Here is a 23,566-nt window from a genome sequence, read left to right as displayed (position 1 = left end):
CAGAAACATCCATTTGGGCAAATAAGGAAAGAATTAAAGATATCTTTCTATTCCTATAATTTTAAGATATTTTTAATAGAAAGATGAAGGGAGAATTATTAGAGAGGATACCACTTTTTGGTAAAAAATGAACATTAGAAAATGATCAGGAAATAATCATATAAGTAGATTATTCAATCTATCTGATACACATCCTGTCACTGAAGGTTTTTCTAATACTCTATTTCTAACAGAGAAATGCATGTAAATGCTACTTTAGACAAAGACACTAACTGACTTCTCGCATCACATACAGCAGTAACCATTTATTTCAAAGTCTAAAGTTCCTGGATACTGTAGATTTTATGGAAGATGGTATACCTTATTAGTTAAGCCAGGCAAGATTTATAGGTAAAAGAGTGAAATAAAAGTTATAACTTTATATTTTATAAAACTTTCATTCTTATATACTTTTTTTACTATATACTTCTAGTTTATAAGTTTTATGTCGTTACTTTGCCTACAGATCTTGCCAGACTATCACAGCTGTAACCATTCTACCTCTAGAATCTACACACTGGATTTTCCAAATTCTAGTAAGAAAAAGAATGCGAGAGTACATAAAAGGACAAAACTCCAAGTAATCTCCACCTTTTGAGACCTGACATATCTTCAAATACAAAATTTAGATGCTTTTCTCCTAAATGAATGTTCTTTCTGTGCCGAGTACAGTTTGCCCTGCTTTAGTGGACAGTGTAGTAGTCTAACTCAAACTGTTTCCAGTGGCACCTGAAGCATGTAAAGGAGGCTGCCAAACTTTCCCACTGCTGCAGCCAAGGAGAGCTGCCAGGTTTCACCCTGCTCCCTCTACCATGAAGGTGAGAATCTCTAGCACCAAGACAGTGATAAACAGGTAGAAGACAAAGTGGGAGAGAAGCAATAACATCTTCACACATTACAGCTATTAAACCCTGAATTCAAGGCACTTTTCTTCACACTTACTGAAACTAAATTTTCTTCCACAAATGGAGTCAGCATATGCGAGCGAAGGGTAACCATGATGTCATTGAAGTCCAGCCCAGTTATCATACCACTTTTATTTTTGTCCTTCAGTGCAAAAGCTTGTCTTGCATGTTCTGACTGCAACTCCTGTAATGAGTATTTAGAAAGAGCAGATTAGAAACAAATCCTGTAACTCACTGTTCACAAAACTCTAATTTCATATTCTTACAGCATGCTTGAATATATCTGTGCATGTAGACCATAGTGCAACTGCAGTTTAAACTTAAAGGCCTTAAACTTAAAACAAGAAGTCTGCGTACCGATTCTATCCACAGAACCATTCCTCTGTCAAAGAAAAGCCTCAATTCAACTGTAAGTAAATACGTACTTTCACTAAATGATTTGAGAAATAAACTTCACATACCCATGTCCTGCCTGCTGTCTACTCCTTTATTAAATACTTAACTGCTAGAGTAATTTCTGATATTGATCCTAAAGACTCAAAGTGAGCTGATCACTTACACATCCAAGATGAAATATGACTGGGCTATAATAAACTAACTCATGGAAAAGTACTTGAAAATAAACAGGAGGACAGTGAAAATTATATCACACAGATTTAGATTGCCCCCAGCAGCTACCTCCCCTAAGGTCAGAAATGGTCACTCATTTCAGGCAATTTAAAATTCCTATGCAATCTGTAAAAACCTTAATATAAAGCACAATGCAGTAACCTCAAGATACTAACAATGGTTGTAAATTCTATGTCCAGAAAAAGTGGTTTCCTTCTATTCAAGCAAACAATAAAGCACATTCAGCTGTCATTCAGATCTCTAGAAGCAGCTAAAATAATAACCATGTTCTGACAGACAATAAGAAGAGGGCAAACTATCTAGCTTATATCACCTTTACAGTAATTTCTCAAGTCTTGTAACCTCAAGATCAAGGTTTTCTAGATCAGGGTACAAGAAGCCTGCTCCAATCCAAGTTTCAAACCCCACAAGATGCTGTTAGACCAAATAAGAAAAACAACCTGATCTAAAAGGAGGGACAACAATATCCAACTTGTGTACATGTTGAAATTACTGCAGTCCATACTACCCTTCCCTAAAAGGATTTTTTATTGTATGATGACAGTAAGAGATTCCTGTATCTTACATTACTATCTTGGAATAATAAACATTAAAACAGAACAGGTATTAATCCCTCTGCTCTAAGTTCTCAACAAAAAGATTCTTCTCACTAGAAATCTGATTTTTTTCTGCACTAGTGTCCCAGGTTTGTGCCTGAGATCACTTAAAACATGTACTATCAAATGCAGGACAGTTTATTTCTTGAAAGTAACTCCCAGTTATACTGCAGCCTTGAAAGACTGTGCCAAACCCCAGTATCTCAATTTACAATAGAGACTTCAGATCCTATCTAGTTATATATGCTTTTCTAGAATCTGCTCTAGATCAGCTTTATCCTGGACAATAATTACAGATTATACCAAAGCGCATTATCATTCCCTACTTTTAAGACAGTATGTCCAAAACTATTTTGTACCAAAGGCCAGCTCTGGAAGGGCATAATCTATTTTTCTTCAGATCTACTGGACAGAAAACAACAAGCAATATCATGAGGTGATCACTGCATGCTAATTTATGGAATTCAGTGCAATTACCTACAATTTTGCAAACTCCTTTCTCTTGAATTATAATGTACATTTCTCCTACTTTTCTCTTTCTCTGTCCTTTATAACTGACATCTTCCTTTACTTCCTTCTAGTATAATGTTCAAGTTGTACTGTAACCTTTTGGCTTAGCACAAAGTCCAGTTCTAGGAGTGAGATCCTTTAAAGCCTGATCCCTAGAAGGTGCTTCAGCAACATCTCAGGAAAGCAGATTTACCTCCCATGACGTTGGCGGCATTTAAGACCAAATTCCCAATATAAGTGTGGTAGCATGCATGCCAGTGAGAGAAAAAAAGGGTAAGTATTAGAATAAGGTTTGTAAAACTAAAAGAAACGCTAAAGAAGCTAAAACCTTTGTATGGGAGTTTATAAGGTTAATAACAACTGGTTATATTACGGATGCAATCTTTTTCTGGTACAGACCAGATTTGCTATTAAATTCCTACAGCAGAAAAAGCAGACCCTCGATCCAGTGTAACATGACTAAAATGGTTAATTTCATTAACAGTATATTTAGTCCCATTCTTTTCTAGGATGGTATTCAAGGTAAAATTACAACGAGTACATACTACTTACAAAACTGGTATGGAGAAATATCAGTTCATCAGAACTGTCAGGATTAGTAACAGATAATGATTCTCACTACCAGAATCAGCTCAAAATTTGTAAAGGTATTAGTGTATTATCAGAAGTGAAAATGAATGTCAGTTCTGCTTTGGAAGAAGGTTAACAACTGACCTGAAGAAACTGAGTGAACTCTGAATAGTTAAGATGCTTCTTCCTGTTATGTCCAAAATGCAGTCGAATGAACTCACAGTCCCAGTTGAAGGGAATTTGAAGATGAATAATAGTTTGCTCAAATATTTCTTTGACATTTGCTTTGGGGAAGGGAAAAACAACAAGTGAGCTTTGGGGTACAGTAAATCTACAAACATTCCAGGAAGGATACAAACAAATGATGTTTTAAGCAGCTGTTTAAGAAGCATTTTAATCTGTTAAGAATAATTGCTAACTGAACCTTTACAGACCTGTATAAGAACATATTTGCAACACAACGTGATACCTTCTGTATTACTGCATAAAACCTCGGAGTGAGTGTTTCATTTAGTTTTAATTAAGATGCAATTTCCCCTCATATATGACAAATAAGAGCTCTTTTGCATTCTGATAGAAAAATCAATAGTGGTTCTCCATCTCTGCTAGGAGTCAAATTAAGCCCTTTATCAAGAGCACGAATACCTGCGTTACAATCTCACGCGACAGTTGTCATACTAAGTATGGTTTGATTGAAACTTGATTATTACAATCACACTGTCTGAATATGTCTATTGAAGATAGGTATAAGAAATGCCATCTAAAACATATCATTAACTCAGCAGAAACCACCTTATTAAAAGCTTTTGATAAGGCCTTAGCACAAAAATCAAATCCTATAAAACATAATTGGTAGTCTCAGTTATTAAAATGTTTTAAGATAAGTGAAGATAGAGATGTCCTCTTTCAAACGAAGTAAAGAAAAAAGCTGTCATTTCAGAATATGGAATTCTCCCTGTGTACACTGTACGACTGAACTCTCAGTGCCAAACGTATTATCTGAATGCAGTCGAAAACCTCATCTGAAAAAACAGCATGTTATTCATACACAGCATTGCCATGCTGCAAAACAAGCCTGCTTTTTGTGCACATTATCCAACCACATAAACAGTGTAACTGAACTTTTATCCATACCGTGTAAGCACTTTTCATAATCTACCTCAAAGTACCTCAATTGATTTGTGTTAATCAATTAACCTATAATCTCCTACCAACCCAAATAAAACGTGGCATATAGCTTACATTTAAAACAAAGTACAAATATTTTAGCTGAAAACACACCTCTTTGATACAGACAAAACTTTGAACAGAAGTATGGTGAAATAAAATAGTCTGATAGTAGGTATTGAGTGCTTTATCTCTCATTTTCTTATCTTCACCTTGCACACTGATATCACAGAATCACAGAATAAGAGGAGTTGGAAGGGACCTCGAAAGCTCATCCAGTCCAACCCCTGCCAGAGCAGGATCACCAGACCAGGTCACACAGGAACACGGCCAGGCGGGTTTTGAATGTCTGCAGAGAAGGAGACTCCACAACCTCTCTGGGCAGCCTGGGCCATGCTCTGCCACCCTCACAGTAAAAAAGCTTTTCCTCACGTTCAGGTTGAGCCTCCTGTGCTCCAGCTGCACCCATTGCCCCTTGTCCTGTCACTGGACATCACAGAGCAGAGCAGAGCCTGGCTCCTTCCTCCTGACACTGCCCTTTCCCAATGGATCCCCAGGAATGAGGGCACCCCTCAGTCTCCTCTGCTCCAAGCCAAAGAGCCCCAGGTCCCTCAGCCGCTCCTCATAAGGGAGGATATCAGTGAATAGATATGAGTGGACAATTACAAGTAGTCAGGGTAGGTTTTTAAGTTTCTTGTTTACCTGAACAACTCCTTTAGCCTATTTTGCAGTGGAAACTATGGTTTAAACTTTTTTTTTCACTCTAGTCTATGTTTGACCTTTAAGTAAGGCCTAAATTACAGTTAAATCACTTACTGGCCACAATCTGCCCTTTGAATACGTAATCTCAAACTACCAGGGTGCCAACTAGTGACTGTTACACATCTGTAAAACTGACATTTAATACACACTGAGTTCTCCTAATGAAAACTCAGGAAAGAACATGCTGAAGCAGCCAGAAAACTTAAATTGTGTTTTCAACTGTTTCCAGTGATTGCTTCTTGTAAACTTAGAGAAAGGTTAAAAAAAAAAAACACCTCACTTTTTTCTTGTAAGAAATTATTCATACATGCTCACATGGACAGATCTTCCAATTATTTTTAATAAGACTTAAGCCCTTGGTCTGTTCATAACTCTCATGCAAGCATTGAATTGTATACTTCTTAAGCAATCAAGAATCCATTTCCTACATTACTGCTTTTTCATTCTTAATGTTTACAACTAGTCATCCACACATCACAAGATTCTTCAGCACATCAAAATAACACTGGGAAATGAATTAATAAATGTCTATTCAACAGTTGAGTGTACTGGTACTTGAAGAATCCCAGCAGAGGCTAACTAACTTTAAAAAATGATACCCAGATTAGCCTGCTGCTTCTCTGACAATCGAGGTGCCTCCTCCATTTTTCTTCCACAGGCAATCACTCACAATCGGTAATGCATACTGCCCACGTTACAGCAGTCCAAGTTTTAAGGGTACGCTGTTGTATCTAATGCTTCATTAATTCAGTGTTGGTTTAGTTCATGAAACATTTGGGGTACGGGAGCGAAACTGCATACCTGTTGTGAATAACTGACACAGTTAAAACTACTGAAACTCCAAGTACAATTTTCCAAAGCCATTTGGGATTCTCTAGATAAGCACTAAAATTTACTACTTCTACCCAAGAGTAGCGATGCTTCCTCTGCAATGTATCAAGAATACCTTTTTAATCCAATTTTGTTGGCTATTCTCTTGTATTACAGGAAATAGTCATCACAACTGACAACTTGTGTGATGAGAAGCAGCAAACAGACAACCACATTTCAGAAATTAGACATAATGTCATCATCACTGACACTTTCACCACTTTGAATGATGATCAAATGTCTTATTTTTAATTTATTTTTTTTCACAGCAGAAGCAAAGCACTGCCAACAAAGAAAACAGGTAGCGTTAAGGTACAGATGCTGCAGGTTTTTGCCTTTTTTTTTTAATCTCTCTCAGTCAAAACCCAGTAATGCTTCTAAATTAAGATAAACTACGAGTACTTCAAATTTCCAACAGAGCTATTCTGCAGGGGGCAAACAGCAAATTATTTTTAAACCCTTTCATTTCAGTATGACATTTTACAGAATGCATTCATTGTCCCTGTCAATACACGTTGCTCATTTACTAATGTCTTCTCCTACTCTTTGCTCACCTTTCCATAGTGGAATTCTTTCCTACTGAGCTGATAACTTTCTTTCCAGGCTTCTAGCAATGCATTTTCTCCTCAGATACGCATACAAGTCAGCAGCCTGATGACACACTCAACTTACCACTGGCCCCAGGAACAATAAACCTACTACTCTAGTGCATTAGTACGTTACCTCCAAGGCAACATGCATTTTCTCAAGATTGCTTCAGAATTTCCCCACCCAATCATTTTAAACAAATTATAGATGCTAGGAGCTATCTGCAGGCAGCATATCCGACTGGCTCGACCTCCATAAAACATCATTACCTATCGGGCTCAGAAAACCGATACAAGAAAAACAAAGTTTTTAGGCAATACTGAATTTCACAGGAGGAGGAAGAATACTTCAAGTTATAAGCACTATGGAGTCTTGTTGATGGCCCATGGTAGGGATGAGCTCAGTACCCCAGGTAAATGGTACTACTTGAGGTAGTACCTATTCACTTGACTTATCAGCTCCCCAAGAAGCAGTGTGGAAACCTCACACAACTCCAGTGCCATCAGCCTGTTAACAGAGCTCGGCATCCCTCCTCGCCAGTGATGGAACATCAATCATGCTTGTTAAATACACAGAAATATAAATATGATCGTTTTAAGTACTAGCATAAGTATGCTAAAGGTTTGTTGTTTAATTTGTTTAAAATCAATCTACTCAATCATCTAGAGTCCCATCTGCACGTACTGCAGCTTCAACGTACGTAATGCAGTTTAACATATTCTGTGTTGCTACTTTTCACTATTTCTGCTAACAGCAAATTTTACATACTTTCATTTTCAATAGTAAAACAGAAAATCATAGTTAAAGGCAAAAAGACTTTTTTTTTTGGTAGTACCTGATGCAAAAGAAGTATAAGAGTTATCTAAATGCAAATAATACAAAATGACAAGAGAGCAAAATCACAAGTGAGAACTAAACTAGAAATAGTCACATTGTATTTCTACTCTTATTTTAAAAGGATTAGTGATTGTGTTTAAGGTTAAGATTAGTGACAGGCATAACAACAAACTGTCAATGTTATAATGTGGAGTTCTTTTTTCTGTTCCCTTTTGCTGAACTATGGTTTTGAACTTAATGCTATATTATTATCATAAAAACCAAAGAGGGGCTCCCATCCTGCACTGTTCACAAGTGTTTAAAACTGTGGTTTAAGCTTGAAAGAATCATACAACAGGAAATAAACAAACAAACAAACAAAAAACCCCTAAGGACAAAGAAAGTCATAACATACAGTGGTGTTTCCTACATTAAATGCATGTGTTAAGCAAAAGACATCTTGAAAACAGGCAACTAACTTGTGACTACCAGAAAGCCAAGAAAAATAGCAGCTCTAGTTTACAGCACACTTGATAAAAATATGGTGTTTTTCTTACATCCTCAGATCTGTAGGCATGGCATTGAGAATTCTGTTTACATTTTAAAAGGTTTCCTGCCTTTTGCTTGCAAGTAATGTTTTATAAAGCAGATCTCTTACTATTAAACTCAAATGCTAGCATTGTCAATCCAAGTCCTCTTTTGGAAATGGGGAAGCAATGAGTACTAGGAGTGATCTGTGTTTCTGGAGGAATGATACTCAAAAGCAAAGGACTATAACAACATCTATTCAACTCCCCACTCTCGTTCTTCTCACTCACCTTCTTCCAGCATTCTCAAACTCTATGACCTGATTAAGGGAAATCTGAACCTTCTCTCCTAGATTAAAATTTGCTAAAGAAAATAGACGGACGAGATTTCAGGATCACTGTGTACCCAACTTCTGAAACTATTACATTGATGTTTATCATTTCAGTTCACCAATACCATGGTAATTTTCACACAGTTGATTTACTAGGTATCCCATCCCCTTACTCCCCCCAGTGCCTTTAAAGAGGCCATTATACTCTGCAAAATATTTTTAATTAGACTTTGAACTGCAGGATGCTTTAAAAAGCCTTACTTTCAGTTCCATAAATATTTCCCATTTATCTCCAAAATAATGTAAAAATTCTGAATACAGAAGAATCACAAACATGGAGGCAGCAAAACTGTTTCAAGACCTCATTAATTTACCTCTATCTTTCTATCCATACCAGCATGGATAGTTAACTAATAAAAATGTCTCTGAAATTGCCCAGTTTATCAGAGAATGGCGTTCTTTGTGGTGACTCTACAAGGAAGAACAGCTGCAAAAAGCCTTGAAATTGTACATTCCAATTAAGAGTGATACAGTCCAGATCACTGTATGGTTTGCCAAAGAGGAATTACAAAGGATCCTTTTACTTCCAGTTAGACAACCTAGTTTAGAGAGGAGTTTCAGCGACAGTCACAGACTGCACCTTTTATCCACAGTAGGGATCATCTGCTTCAGCATCGAAGCAAACCAAACAGCTTGAGCAGATTTAATATTCAGGTTTGCTTTAACCTGAATGCAGGTCAAAAGACCCGCACAGAATAGCAATAAAAAGAAGTTTCCTTAGTATAATAGCATTAATTTTATGGAGTGGCTTTAAATATTTCACCCATGTTAAGTAGCTTAGCTTGTCACATCCCATGATCAAAAAAGCGAAGTGGTTGTCAGTCTTCTCTGGCTACAGACAGCAACCAATAACAAGAAAGACAATGTGTGAAAAAAAAATCACTTTATCAGCTTTAGCTGTTACTTTTTAAATATTTTATGGTTAAATCAATATTGTAAGGGCTCATCGGCAACACATTTCCCATCAAATATTCACCTAGGAATCATTTGTGAAGATGTACAAGCATTTGACTAGGAAAAGAAAGACTTTTTTTACTATTTCTCCATCATTAAGAAGTCATTTAAACTACACTGTCACTTGTATCAATGGGTTATTAAAACCCACGCTTTATTGCTTTTTATTCACCAAGCTCACAGCAAGTCCAGTGCAGCTGAAACATGTAAAGGGCACTGAGCAGGCTCTAGCTTGCTCATATGAAGTAGGTCCAATTTAATGTTCTTGCAATGGACCTACTATACAAATATTGCCATCATACTATCTGCACATTTATGGCAGTCGTTCATACAGGATTTCTGGATGTCCAAAGCTCCTGGAAAACTGTTCCAAAGAAATACAAAAGTAAATGACACTGAAGTGACAGAGGGCTTCCCGCTTCAACAATCCCAATTAACATCTGATATTGCACAAAGACATTGATTAGCACAGCACAGCCAACAAGTATTTCTACCAGATAGTTCCTAAAGAACAATAAACTCTTTGTCCTCTTCCAGTTCTTAACTCATAAGATAGAGGTTCCTCTGTAATTCAATGTAATGTTTTCTGCATTGGAGAGTTGGAAGCTAAACATTTGAAGAAACAAGTGGCTCCAGAGGCTCAAGAGCACTGCAAGAAGCCAAAGTGCTCAAGGATGGTTCAAGTCCATGTCAGTAAATAAAACCTAAAAAGGGGACGTGAACCCGACTGGAGCAACTTGCTTTCAAATACAGAGCCAGCTCTAAAAATCAACACATATACTTAACTTTCTCCAAATAACTGGAAATTTGAAGAGATCAGGATATTTTCTGAAAATGCCACACAGTCATACCCAAATGATTTTGAGACATTATCTCACGTCCAGCAAAGCCAGTGTCGGGCTCAAGTTACTGGCCCAACAGACCCAAGCTGGTTCTGTCAATTCAGCTTCCAGCACACCCACCCCTTGCTCCAGTAGCACAGTGCAGAAAAAGCTCATTAAATCCATGCCGCTTCTGGCAAGACTTACTGGCTTGAGTTAGCTTTGAAATCAATGCAATCACATCCACATTGCATTGCATCTGAGTTAGAAAATCTTGACTCACATTTGCACCCATAACCAACATGGTTTATCTGCAGACTGGATCCATCACACACTCATAGAAGAGAGCTGACTTGGCTGATAGCAATTCTTACATCATTTGGCTTAAAACTACTCCATTTCAGCATATTTCTAAAAATTAAGACTTTTAATTTTAACACCTAATTTTATATATTCTCCTGCTTCTACATGAAAGTAAACTCTGTGCCTTTCTGTTTATGTGGAATGAAAATTAGAGTGCAGGACTCATTTATAAAACAGCCTCTATAGGCCACAAGACTGACTTTGACTGCAGAATTACCAAACTCTGAACATGTAATATATCATCATTCACATTTTTTCCACACACATTAATTTGTATGATATGCCTATGAAGTGAAAATAAGTAGCCCACATTACAAACAGCAACAAGAAGCAAAAAAAACAGCAGTAAATGTGGGAAATGTAGTACAAGAATATGGATGAATGATTTGTTACAACATACTATTAAATAGAGTGATATCTGCAATCTAATTAATTTTGTAAAACCATGAAACCGATAATAAATTTTAAATTCAGGGTTTCCAGTTCAAGATTTATCAGCCTTATAAAGAAAAATTCAGAAAGAAAGATATGGAAGAAAATGTGTAACTTTCTGGTTTACAGTTTTTCTTGTTTGTGTTGTTCTTTAAACCTTTAATATAATAATGTGTAAAATAACACTCCGCAGTCTGGTTGAGGAACTTGTACACAATCTGAAATTACTTTTTGTTCATTTATGGAACCAGCTATTTCAACTGTGTTCATGAGAGCTACAAAGTGCATATCCCATTTTGTGAGATTATTAAATATACCATTATTAACGTGGCCACACTGATTGTAGTAGTTTGTCTTGTTCCTGACTGCATTTACTGACTTCCCCTTTACTTATGTTCTGGAAGATTTTATTTTCAAGACGTTGTGCATCCAAATTGCTTAGTATTTGACCCGTCAGTTAATGATGTAATTTAATAGACTTCATAAGTCAAACAGCCTGTTTCCATAAAAAGAAAGAAACTTGCATTGTTTTTTCAACAAGTTGCAACAATTTTCATAAGAATGAAATAGTACAAACAGCAAGTGGTTACAAATCCAAGCATAGTTTGTATTTTCTTTATTGAGAGTTTTATTCTTTTGGATAGAAATAACATGTCATTCTCATTCCATTTTATTCAAATTCTTAGCATTGATTTATCTAATTTTCATAAACATGTGAAGTTTTAAAAATAAAACCTAGTCCTCCTTAAACTGCAACTTTAATAACAGTTATTTAGCCACACAATAAAGCAGTACATTTAGCCTAAATGATTCTGTCCAATGGGATTAGGAAAAAAAAAAGTAACAAAACTTAAAGGCCAAATTTTCTTCTTATTTTTCAAATAAATGATCTGGCTGTAAATTACACTCGTAACATTAAAGTAAGATTTGCTCCTCAAGAAAAGGAACACTAAACTAGGAATTCAAAAGAGCAGACTCCTTCATTTCTATATTGAGCTGTATCTAATGACAATTACTCAAAGATATGTGGAGATCCAGAACATTTTAAAAGTCCCTCATCACTGAAGGAGTTCAAAGTCCATGACATACTGGAGCACCTCTCCTATGAAGAAAGGCTGAGAGTGTTGAGGTTGCTCAGCCTGGAGAAGAGAAGGCTTCAGGGAGACCTGACTGCAGCCTTCCAGTACTTAAAGGGTGCTTTTAAGGAGGAGTGGGACAGACATTTCAGTAGGGCCTGTCGCAACAGGACAAGGGATAATGGTTTTAAATTTTAAAAAGGGTAGATTTAGGCTAGATATAAGGAAGAAATTTTTACAATGAGCATGGTGAAGCACTGAAACAAGTTGCCCAGAGGGGTGGTAGAAGCCCTGTCCCTCGAAACTTTCAAGGTCAGGTTGGATGGGGCTCTGAGCAACCTGATCTAGTGGAAGATGTCCCTGCTCGTTGCAGGGAGGTTGGACTAGATGACCTCCAAAGGCTCCTTCCAACACAAAACATTCTATGATTCTATGATAACAACTTCAGGAACATGAAAAATCTTGATTCAAGAAGACAGACCAAAACACATTTTGCTTCTGTATATTTCTTAAGCTTGTACCACATGAAAAGAAAAATATGTTTTACTCATGCAAACTCTTAGGAAATCAGTACAGTACTGCACAATACGCACATCTATGCACCAACAGTGAGGAACCATTACCATGATTTACACTATTAGAATCACTTTCTTAAACTAGGTATTCTTACCAAATGTTACTTCTCCATTGCCACTCTTGTCAAATAACTGAAAAGCAACAATGAATATTGCATCTGGGGTACATAAAACAGATTCAAATGCCAAAAATTCTTGATAGGAAATCAACCTACAAAGGAAAATACAGAAGTTATAAAGATTTTTTTTTTAAACTATCCACAATAGCAATGACATTTTGTGTGTGATGCTCTAGAAAACTGTATGATCCAATTATTAAAATAAAATTCTAACATTAAAAAGACTATACACTAGACAATTAAAAAGTATTTGTTAAATTTAAGTACTTCACCTTTAGGCATTACCGTTTCTTCCTCTATAAAAGGACTGAATTCTTCATATCCATCAACAACAAAATATAATCAATTCTCAATGAATACCTACAATTGATTACCTTGTCATTATAAATGTAAGCAGGCAGCACTTAAAAATTAAGACATAAAAAACCCACAAAAATTCTACCACTATGAAATTTACAGGGCTGTCATTATACTAATTACTTATATATGTATTTCTACTGAGAAATAAAATACAGTTTAATGCACATGTAGGAATATACTAGACTATATAAGTATTTTCTAAAAACATGTAACATTCATAAAAAAATGAACAGGTTCAGAAAAAGTTATACTTCAACTATAAAAAAATACTATACTTCAAAAATAACATGAACGGTGAAGTCATGTACTTGAGGACAAGAGAGAAAGAAACTATAAGAACATCTGGACATAAAGACAGTTCGACATGACCAAGGCAGGGACAGATTTGGGTGTAATAGCAGATCATGGGATCCCGAAATGTGTATGCAAGGCAGTCACCATACAGAAAAATGCAACTGGGGATGCATTAGGAAAACTTTCTGTGCAAGATAAGGAAGCAGCAGTAGCCCCAGACGGGGTTCCCACAACACCTCTGGAACACTGCATAGGAATCGAAGTCCTTGTGTTCAACACATATCAACTCAGAATTGAATATATGCACAGGTAACCTATTAGGATAACCACAATTAACTTTTATAGAGGAACTCAGCTTATTCTGACTAACAGAAAAAACATTTAGAAGGAATCCTAATGCTGTATGTAAGAACAGCTGCAGACAGACAATGCCTAAGCTAGGAGAAGGTAAAGGATAATGTTGGCGTTAGAACAAAATCACATATCCATAAAAATATTTAGAGCAGGTGTATACTCTGGCCTCTCCATAATACTGCAAGCAAAAGCCTTAGGTTTTAAAAGCAAAGTTGGTTTATTAAAACTATTGTGTGTTTTAATCCTTGTTAAAATACAGGACTTAGCTTGATCACTTAGAATATTCCATCCAGTTACAAGTTCCTGAGCTCAATTTATAGAAATAAATGATGGGATATCTATTAATACATTTTTTAATTAACAAAAAAATTACTATTTCAGTAGATGCTGTTAAAACAAAGAGTACCACTACAGATGGTACATTTTCCTAGAAAACGTACATAATCAATCTGAATTTAGTACTTTTCATAGTAAATCACTAGTTCATATTGATTACTTCATGCATACACTGCTTACTGCTAAAGAGCCAACTATAAATTCTGCTCCCTACAGAAAAAACAAATCAAGCACTATGTATTAGCTTATCTAGTTTTTCTCTGTGAATGTACACGTAAAACAGAATTGAGATACTTTAAACAAGGTTATGTACGATAACATTCTTGCATATATGCATTATACAGAAAAAATACAATTAAAATGTGGTGATTTTGAAAGGAATTAAGATATGAAAAATACAGAATTATTATATTAATTTATCACCCTTTAGGCACAAAAATCAGAGATGTGAGAAGGGTTCTTCAGATACGATGTCGATTTCATCCAAAGGATGATGCTGATAAATAAGGGTTTAGTATTAGAGAAACAGAATAACCTTTAAAATGATTGTCAATACTATCATTCCAAAGTATACCTCACTTACAAGTGTAAAGCTGACATACAAATTAATTCCTAACCAGGAAGCTTTATAACTGACAGAATCAAGTGACGATCTCTGCAGAATGCATTCGTAGAAGCCTGAACCTGAAAGAAGCCGTCTTCAGAGGTCTCACTTTAACAGTGCCTACAGCAAAAGGAGACAGACACATTCAATTTCCTTTCCATGTATTCAACTTGGAATGCCTAAGAGCAGGGATATCCCCCGTGATCCCCCATTATCCATCAGGGCAGAGATAACAGGCGCTAGATTAAACAGAATGATGGCGCTTCCCACCCAATCGCTACTCAAGTATCATTCAGTGAACCCGCTGCATTAGAGTCCCTAACAATATCAAATCACTCAGCTTTCATTTTATCTGTAACATTTTTTAAAATTCCCTTTCCTCTTATTTCTTCTGTACCATTACCCTTCAAAAGCACACGAAGCAAGCTGTGTGTTTACAATTCTTTCCTATCTTTCCTTTTTTCCTACTACAACTCTTTGCTCTTTTTTCTCCACACAACATAGCTTTTAGACGTTATCTATAGCTCTGTTGTGGCTCTCCATTATGTGAAACATCAACTCTTTCTTCAGTATTTAGCTTGGGAACGCATTTCCAAATTTTAAGAATGGCATGCTGAGAAAAAGAGTACCCAGAAACAAGCCATTAAAATGAAGAATTTTGAAAGACTACTGTGAAATTTTGAAGGTTTGAAGGGAGAAGAAAATCCTTCATTTTAAAACTGCAATACCTACCAATGTTAACTGACCTACATAATTGGGAAGCTGGTTTATCTTTTTATATACAAGTACATTATTCAGAGAGAATATTTCTCTTGCTCTCAGAACTAGTGCCTGCAGTCTGAAGACAAAGAATGCCTTCAGCATCAGTGCAACTCCACTGTACTACACAGACAGCAGACAAGGCAGTTTAGGCCAATTCTAATTTAGAGCTCGTCACGTTAACTTCTGAGAACATGCATTCGTAATCAGGAATAAACACTTTGAAAGTGAAGACTCGTATGTTTCAAGAGCTACTTTACAGAGTTCCACTAAAGCAAACCAGCCTTGTATTGTAGTAACGGGAGAAGGCAACAGTAGTCCAAACAGTCAAGTAAGGATCAAGTTACCATCAGAAAAAAGAACCATTTTTTAAAACATATGTCTACAGATAGCCAGTTCCAAAATGTGCTTTTTTTAATGAAGTGCCCAACTTAAACCTAAATGAAATCAAAAAATATTAACAAAGAAAAGCTACCCGTAACACTTTGAGTATTTAGTTGAAGGACAAGCAAGATTACGAGAACATGATAGCAGATACAGGAATAAAATTCTGTAACAGAACCCAAAGCTTCTCATTGACTTGCTGTGTGACATTGGGCTGTCCTTTAATTTACAAGTGTATAAATGGAACACGACTACTGATACTTCCTTGGACTTCATAAAGTAACTTTAAGTCCTTGGAAAGATGTAAAGCATTCTGGAATTCAGCTGAAGGTTACAACAATTATTCATGCTACAGATTAAACTCTCTGTGCAGAAGATAGAGCTGCTAGAGTCTGGATTGTGATCTATTACAGCTCACTACAAATGGAAGGATGGGAATGTAAAAGTAAATAAATGAACCAATTATGATGATGGGGGTATAACAAAGTCTTCACATGAAATAAAGATGAGACACAAATATAGATTAAAACATTTAGGAAAGTAAGTTTCAAACAAGTATTCAGACAGACAAACATTTTGCACTGCAGACCACACGGCAGTAATTCCCTTTCCCACTGTTCCCATACAGAAGCATATCAAGGATATAAAGCATCCCATATAAAGCATACTTACCCACATTTTATTATCTCACTTCAAATATTACCCAGATTTTTAAAAAACCAAAAACAAACAAAAAAAAACCCACCAAAAACTTACATTCACAGAGAAAGCAACAAAAAAGTGACGCCTCAATGTGAAGTTCTGTTGCAGCAATAAAACAAATTATTGATTTCTCACTGTAAGAAAGATTCTTTTAGGTCATTTTCTGAAGAAATGCACATCATAAAAGATAACCAAGAGCTTTCAGAGAAACAAGACACTCAACATATTGGTTTACTAGTCGTCAATTAGACTATTATTTCAACAGATACACACAAAACAGCCTCTTCAATCCATAACAACGCAACAAACTGCAGCCACATATTGCAAACAGAGAGACAGGTTATTCGGGTTCATCAGATGTATGCACGTATTAAAGGTATTATCAAAATGCTGCACTTTATTATAAAAATCTATATAAAATGTAACATTACATCAAACAGCAGATCCTACATTTGTCCTTTAGTGTAAAATATATACAGCGTACACAAATTCATTTGTAAGGCACAGGTACTGTGCAAGCTGCTCAGGATACTATGCAAACTAATAAAATTTTCTAAAGCAGAAAACAAACACAAAACCAGCACCATGGAAGTGATGTCAAAAGCCGGATTCAGACTCACAGACACAAGGAAGTTAAGGGGCGTTCAGTTTAAATTAAGTAACATCTATATATTTGCAAACATATTTAACACTATTTTAACAGCAACTTTCTCTCTTCTCTACAAATAACCATTTCCTTCTGGATTCTTGACCTGTTCTCTGATCCATCTTAAACATCTCACTTTACTTCAACAATGTCCACGTTTCCTACTACAATCCAAGGCCAAAGCTAGAAGTCTGCATACAGCAAGAGAAAAGGCTCCTTTGAAGCCAAGTGAGTTAAAGGCAGCACCTCAGCAGAGTGGACATTGTGTAAATAAGTTTGAGAGAACTATCTGAAAGCAAGTGATACCATCTGTGAGCAGAGCTGGAAAATCTTTAGGTGCTGTGACCTTATCTTGAATAGCCAAACACCTTTCTCCTTCATAGAGTCATTAGTGTCTCTTTGACCTAATAGCCAGCACTTTCAAAAAGACCTCAAGGGTCTGATTTGAATTGCACACTACAGAAACAAGAACGCTTGTCTATTTTTCCAAGTTTAATTACAGGTACTAAAGACTCTGCACAGTATTTAATCATAGATGTGAGTATACAGGAAAGAACTTTTCCAAGGCAACCATACTACATTAAACGTATTTGCAGTTCAACTTCTTTTGCATTTGTAGTAATTGTTAAAACACATTAAGACAAATCTTAATAGAAAAAAAATGCATGTCAAACACCGTATTTTTCCCAATCTCCACAAATTTACAGTTTATTGTACTTCAGAAAAAAGCTTATCCTCTAAATAAGCTTTAAGTGTAATAAAATCACTACTACATTTTAGAAGATTAACTTCTCAAACTCATTCACTCACACATTTACCAACGCATTACAAATGTCTAAGGGAAAGCAAAATTCTCACCCATCCTTTGTTTGATCTGCCACTCCGGCCAACAGCTGCACCGTTTTAGCATTGTAACGTGGATCCGTATAAAGTCCTAGGTACCTCTGCACGAAATCTTCTGGGGTCATGTACCGCTCACCATCTTTCTCAACGCTGGCGTACTGGAGTGAAAATACAAAACAAAACCACACAAACAGAAAGGAAGCCATTTAGATGCTAATTATCAGTGATTACCAAACTGGTATCTTTGCTGAATATATCACTTAAAATGGGGCACAACTGTCTGCACGTAACTGCTGTGAAATTAAAGGGCTTGATTAAACTAATAGCATTACTATACTAGCTGCATACCACCACTAATCAGGCTATCCCCGTAGAACAGATGTGTTCACATAATGACCAAGATCTTCTAATAAAAAGACAATTACATATTTTCAGAAACTGCCAGGCAATTGCATAAATGTATAAAAATTACAGCCATGCTGCAGCTACGTTCATCTGCACAGCACAGCAATTTTCTTACACTTTCTAGTAGCAGGTATCTTCTGAAAAATAGTTCCTGATCGTTATTATAATTAGTTCAGAAAATATATATTATTTCTTTTCTCTTTTTGTGAGAAATAAATTACCAATTATTTTTTAACCCGAAACTAATGGTTTTGGCATTTTTCATTTAAGTCAAAATTCACACAGAGACAGAAAGGATTTGATCCAACTGAAATGTTTTCATTTTACCTGCAGTTTTAATTTTATTAAAAGTAAAATCGCAGGCAAATTTAAAACTTAGAGAATTTAAACATTAATAAAATCTAACTAAAAATAAAATAACCAACTACATCTTTATTACTTGTACACTAAGACAACTGCCACATGTCTGCATCAGTATTCTTACTGATTACTTTTCTGTTTCAAATCATTAATCACTGGTTCTCACCTATAAGTCACCTTTAAACCAAAAGTGAACTTTTTAGCATGGAGCAGATTCCATGCCCTCGTCTGCCAAGTTACAACATGTAACATCAATTTTGAACTAAGAACTTGAACTAAGGAGGCAGGAGCAGAAAGCATCACAAGTGACGAATAAAAGGGAAATGTATTACGGAAGTTCATACCCCTCAGGTCTTGTTTCAAGATGCTAGTATGGCTGCAGGAAAAAATTCTTGTCATTATGATATGACAGCAATCTTTGGGATAAAACCCAAGTTCTCAGATTGCAAAGTTAAACTATATTTGCATCTTGGAATACAGGAAAGTGGTTCACAAAACACTTCTAGTTCACTAAACTACCATGACCCAAACCAGTTTGATGATTGACTTTGTTCCTTACTAAACCTGTAAGCAAGCTTGTTTAATAGTTTAAAATCCATCTCTTCTGTTCTCTCTCTCCTGTACAGTCTACTCGTACACACAATGATACAGATGCAGACCTTCACACATATACACAGAACTGTGTTCTGAGAAAATGAAGTTGCAAAACTACACAGGTGTTTCATTAGACTTTTGATTTGCAATAAAAGTAGTGATTGTTAATTAATTTGTAGAATTGTAATTTCTCTTTCTAGGTTCTAGTCATTAAAAGATGACTACATAAGTGTTCTCTGCAGAAGAGGAAATGGCAGTGCTCCCCAAGACCCAGAGTGCATCTATACAAGTGCATTCAAACTTCAATTCATGACCTTATCTGTGATTTGTAACTTTTCCACTATATACTGAAGTATCTTGACTCAGCGGACAGCTTGATGTCAAAGAATAACCAAACAGCCCCGTAACCTGCCAGGAACCCACAGAAATCAGAACATTAACAGTAAGACCTACACACAATACCTGTTAAGGTGTAACACTCCATTACGATAAAGGGGGTCACTCACACGTCTCATGCTCGTGTCAGCTGGATGCAACCCAACCAGTTCAGTCAGGACACTACTGCAGCGTAGAGGAGCTTGCATCAGCATCGATGGCTGCTTAAGTATCTCCCGTATCTCTTCCACAACATCAACCCCTCACACCACCTCACCACCTCTTCCTCTTCCACCTTATAGCTGTGACGACAGCCATTTGCAAGACTACACCATAAACCAAATTACTGAACCAATCCAGAATTAAAATAGACAATGTCCACAAAAATAGGAACACAAAGCAGTAGACAGGAATCCTTTAATTAAGCACTGCTGCTGACAGGACAATGTAACAAAACTGTTTTCATTGATTCAACTCAGAAAGGTTCTCAGTCTTACACACAAGTGACTACAAGAATGCATTGTGAAGCACAATTCTGCTGCAAGATGTACAATCCAAGGGAAGTTTTATGTATGAAGGACTGTCCAACATGCAGAATATGGAGCATATCTTCAAGAATAACATCATTCAACTGTATGACAGTTGAGGGCCTATCAAAACCAGTCAAAACCTAAACACCATCGTCTTTTTTTCTTCAGACATCAATTAATCTGAGTTTATTACAAACAGTGAATTGTGTTACAGTAAAAATGGTGTGGGGGAAGTTTTCTTTAAAAGTTTTTGAGACAAAAATAAACAAATGACAGATACATTGAGCTCTATATAAGAAGGTCATGGTATTTTGAAAGAGCTTGGCAGTAAGTCAATAAACGAAGGCCTGACAAAGCAGCTAGGCTCGTCCCTTCTGGCACACATTTACATTTGTCCTCAAGTTATCTCTTCACAACTTAAGTCGAGAATTTTCTAGCACAAAATAGGCAACTGTAAATTGCATCTTAATTTGCAGATAAAACATAACACAATAATTAAGCATGTATGTTCCTCAGCCTTAAATTCTATTACTTTAAAATACAAAATTCTTACTCTACATTTACAGACTGATTCAGGTAAGCACTTGATGAATTTGCATGAAACTTTTTTTTTTTAAACAGCATCACATAACACGAACACACAAAAACTCTGCTCTATTTGTACAACACAGGGTTAGGTATGGCCACACTTCCAGAAACAAGCCTTCTTGGAAAAACTGCAGAGTTTTGAATTTAAAGGGGATTTCTATCCCAGCGATCTTACCCGGGCAGAGGAGAAAGAAATTCCAAATCAAGAGAGACCTGTGGGTACTCTTAAGTTTTTTTTTAAATTAAGCTAAGTTATGAGCAAGAGATTCGGTGCATTCGGGGGCAGGGAGAGGAAAGTTTCCTGTATTAAAATTCAAAAGTTGTTTTTGCTTCTTTCTACACCTTGCTGGAACAGGTTCCACTTGCATTCAGCAGGCAAGGAACTAACTCAACTATATTCCCTGTGGACCGTGTCTTGCCTAAGAAAAATGGATTAAGGCTCTCTAAAATTTGGTAATTGTTGTTCTACATAACTCTCTTATCCTTCAGTGAATTTCTGTTTTGGTTTTTTATGGCTGCTACTGAAGTCAGTGGTTAGCAAACGTCTGAGAGGCAACTTATTTGATGGTGTACAAACATGAATTTTCAATGTCTGCATTTCACAGTCACAGGATTACACAGAAATAATAGCACATCTCTTCCATACGAGTCAAACTTAAGATTTTTAATGGTTTAAAATAAAAAAATAGCACACTTCAGAAATTCTAAGAGAAAGGTGTATGTCAAGCATCCGTTAAGACACAACTTAAACTGGATGGAGAGAGGACACATTTCACATTAGAGGATACACACGAACAGAAGGAGATTTAAGTACACTATCTATGAATAAGGTGGATGACGAAGAAGCCTAGAGTTCACAGCTTCCCTTGTGTCCATTTCCAAGGGAAGCCAAATTTAGGAAGGAATGCACGCCCTTTAGCTGAAGCTCACAGAACAGGCCAGCACCCTCTGCAAAGAGCACAACATAATACTAGCAGTATTTCATAATAAGACTTTCTACAACTTAGTTGTAGAAAGAGTGGGTTCTCTTTTAAGTTTGCAACTAGGTTTGCTCACTACCTATCAAGCAAAAACCACAATTTCAAACTCAGGTAGAATGAAATACAACCCAAATGACAGAGAAACCCTCTTTCTATACCAGAGGTGTCTGTGTTGTGTCTTTTTTACTGCAAATCTCAGATACTCAAGAGGAGACAGAAGAGTTTTTGTATTTTTCATTCCTCAGAGCACTAAACAACCCACAACTTAATTTGCATGTTTCTTTGAAGATTATAAGATAGACACAGACAAGACCAAAAAGCTGTTTTAAAACCAGTAGCATGTCAGCTTTTTAGGTCAATAAAACATGTATTGTCAGAGAGACAATTTCAAGAACTAGTTGTACAATGTTCTTCCTCTCCACTTTCTCCTGTATAACCATAATCAAGAACTTCAATTTGCTTCTTTCCAGAATCAAGCACATCTACTTACTGGAAGTCAAGAATCATAAAAAGTCCGTATTTCCAAGTTGAACAGAGTATTTTGGTACCACATTTCATTTTTTTGTAATCAAAGATGCAGAAATGTCTTACAAAGACGTTGGAAGAGCTGTGTGATGTTCCAGAGCATCATGTATTAATATCTCTTTGTATTAATAAAAATAATATCTTCATGTTGCTTATTTTACTAACATACTCTACTGTATTCTGGATCTACAAAAGCTAAATGTCATGTCAGCAATGAATGAACCCGTGATGGAAGACTTTTTGCTGGAAACTAAGTACTGGGCTTTCACAGCTTGATTCTGACATTCAATGTTTTAGCACTCAAGCAATGTTACCAGTGTAACATTGCAAAAGCAAAGATCTGCCAAAATTCTGGTTGAGCTAGAACTTCTCCCTTTTGGACAACAAGATATCTTTGTCTACTCATCATATGTGGAAACTGTTAGATAATATGATCAAAAGATACCTGACAAAGATGAAATAATAGATTCTATTATTTACAGTATTAGCTCTAATAAATTTATTCCTTTCCTTTCTCATAGAGTAAAGCTTCTGGAATATGCTGTATAATGTCCAACATAAAGGGAAAGAAAAAAGGTATTTTAGTGATTTTGGACCTAAAACATAGCTGTTCTTCATATTCCACCTGCCTCATTCAAAATTTATTATCTGATTGACAGGACTTCCCTTTCACATCATGCTTCACCGTAACTAAGGAGACTGGAGAAAGCTTCATGCTCTTATTCATATATGTTAATTCTAATGCCCTGCAAGAGATAATATTGTGAAATACATCAATGTTAAGAATCAATTTTAACTTCTAAGAACATTGCCAGTCATCCATTCATTTGTAAGAGGAGGACATAAAAACCTCAAGGACAAAACATACAGCCATGGAAGAATTTTTAGAATCTTGCAAAAGTGTGTTTAAAATAAAAATAACAGTACCTAGTTATGGTTATAATTATTTGGTTTATATAAAATACCTCATAAAATTATAATCTTAAATAATTTAGAAATGGTTAATCACTATCTGTGTCAGGAGCAGTTTCTCCTCAAGGCTTGAAGGCTCCTTCAACTCACTGTGCCTGTGAAGTGAACTTTTAAGCACCTCACAAGCATGACAAGCGTATGATGCCGTGGCAAACCATGAAAGGGCGAAAAAATAAAAGTCTGCCAACCAAACAACATTAGACAGATCTTTTTACCTGCAAAAAAATATTTCGCAGTTCAGCA

General features: G+C 36.1%; 1 protein-coding gene across 1 annotated transcript in view; it reads right to left on the bottom strand.

Moving 5' to 3' along the window:
* The window catches only part of LOC104542046 (calcium-binding mitochondrial carrier protein Aralar1), a 48,960-nt gene extending 25,401 nt beyond the window's left edge, over window positions 1-23,559 (bottom strand). The window contains exons 1-5 of the mRNA XM_010186239.1: window positions 23,539-23,559; window positions 18,010-18,152; window positions 12,689-12,804; window positions 3,395-3,534; window positions 982-1,128 (exon numbers count right to left, since the gene is read on the bottom strand). Of these exons, the coding sequence (XP_010184541.1) occupies window positions 982-1,128; window positions 3,395-3,534; window positions 12,689-12,804; window positions 18,010-18,119 (513 nt within the window). The 5' untranslated portion in view covers window positions 18,120-18,152; window positions 23,539-23,559. The remainder of the gene's footprint in view (window positions 1-981; window positions 1,129-3,394; window positions 3,535-12,688; window positions 12,805-18,009; window positions 18,153-23,538) is intronic.
* Between the last annotated feature and the right edge of the window lie 7 nt (window positions 23,560-23,566).

This window comes from Mesitornis unicolor, unplaced genomic scaffold, assembly GCF_000695765.1.
Source record: "Mesitornis unicolor isolate BGI_N332 unplaced genomic scaffold, ASM69576v1 scaffold1186, whole genome shotgun sequence".
Taxonomy (NCBI): Eukaryota; Metazoa; Chordata; class Aves; order Mesitornithiformes; family Mesitornithidae; genus Mesitornis; species Mesitornis unicolor.
This window is presented reverse-complemented; position numbering and strand designations above follow the sequence as displayed.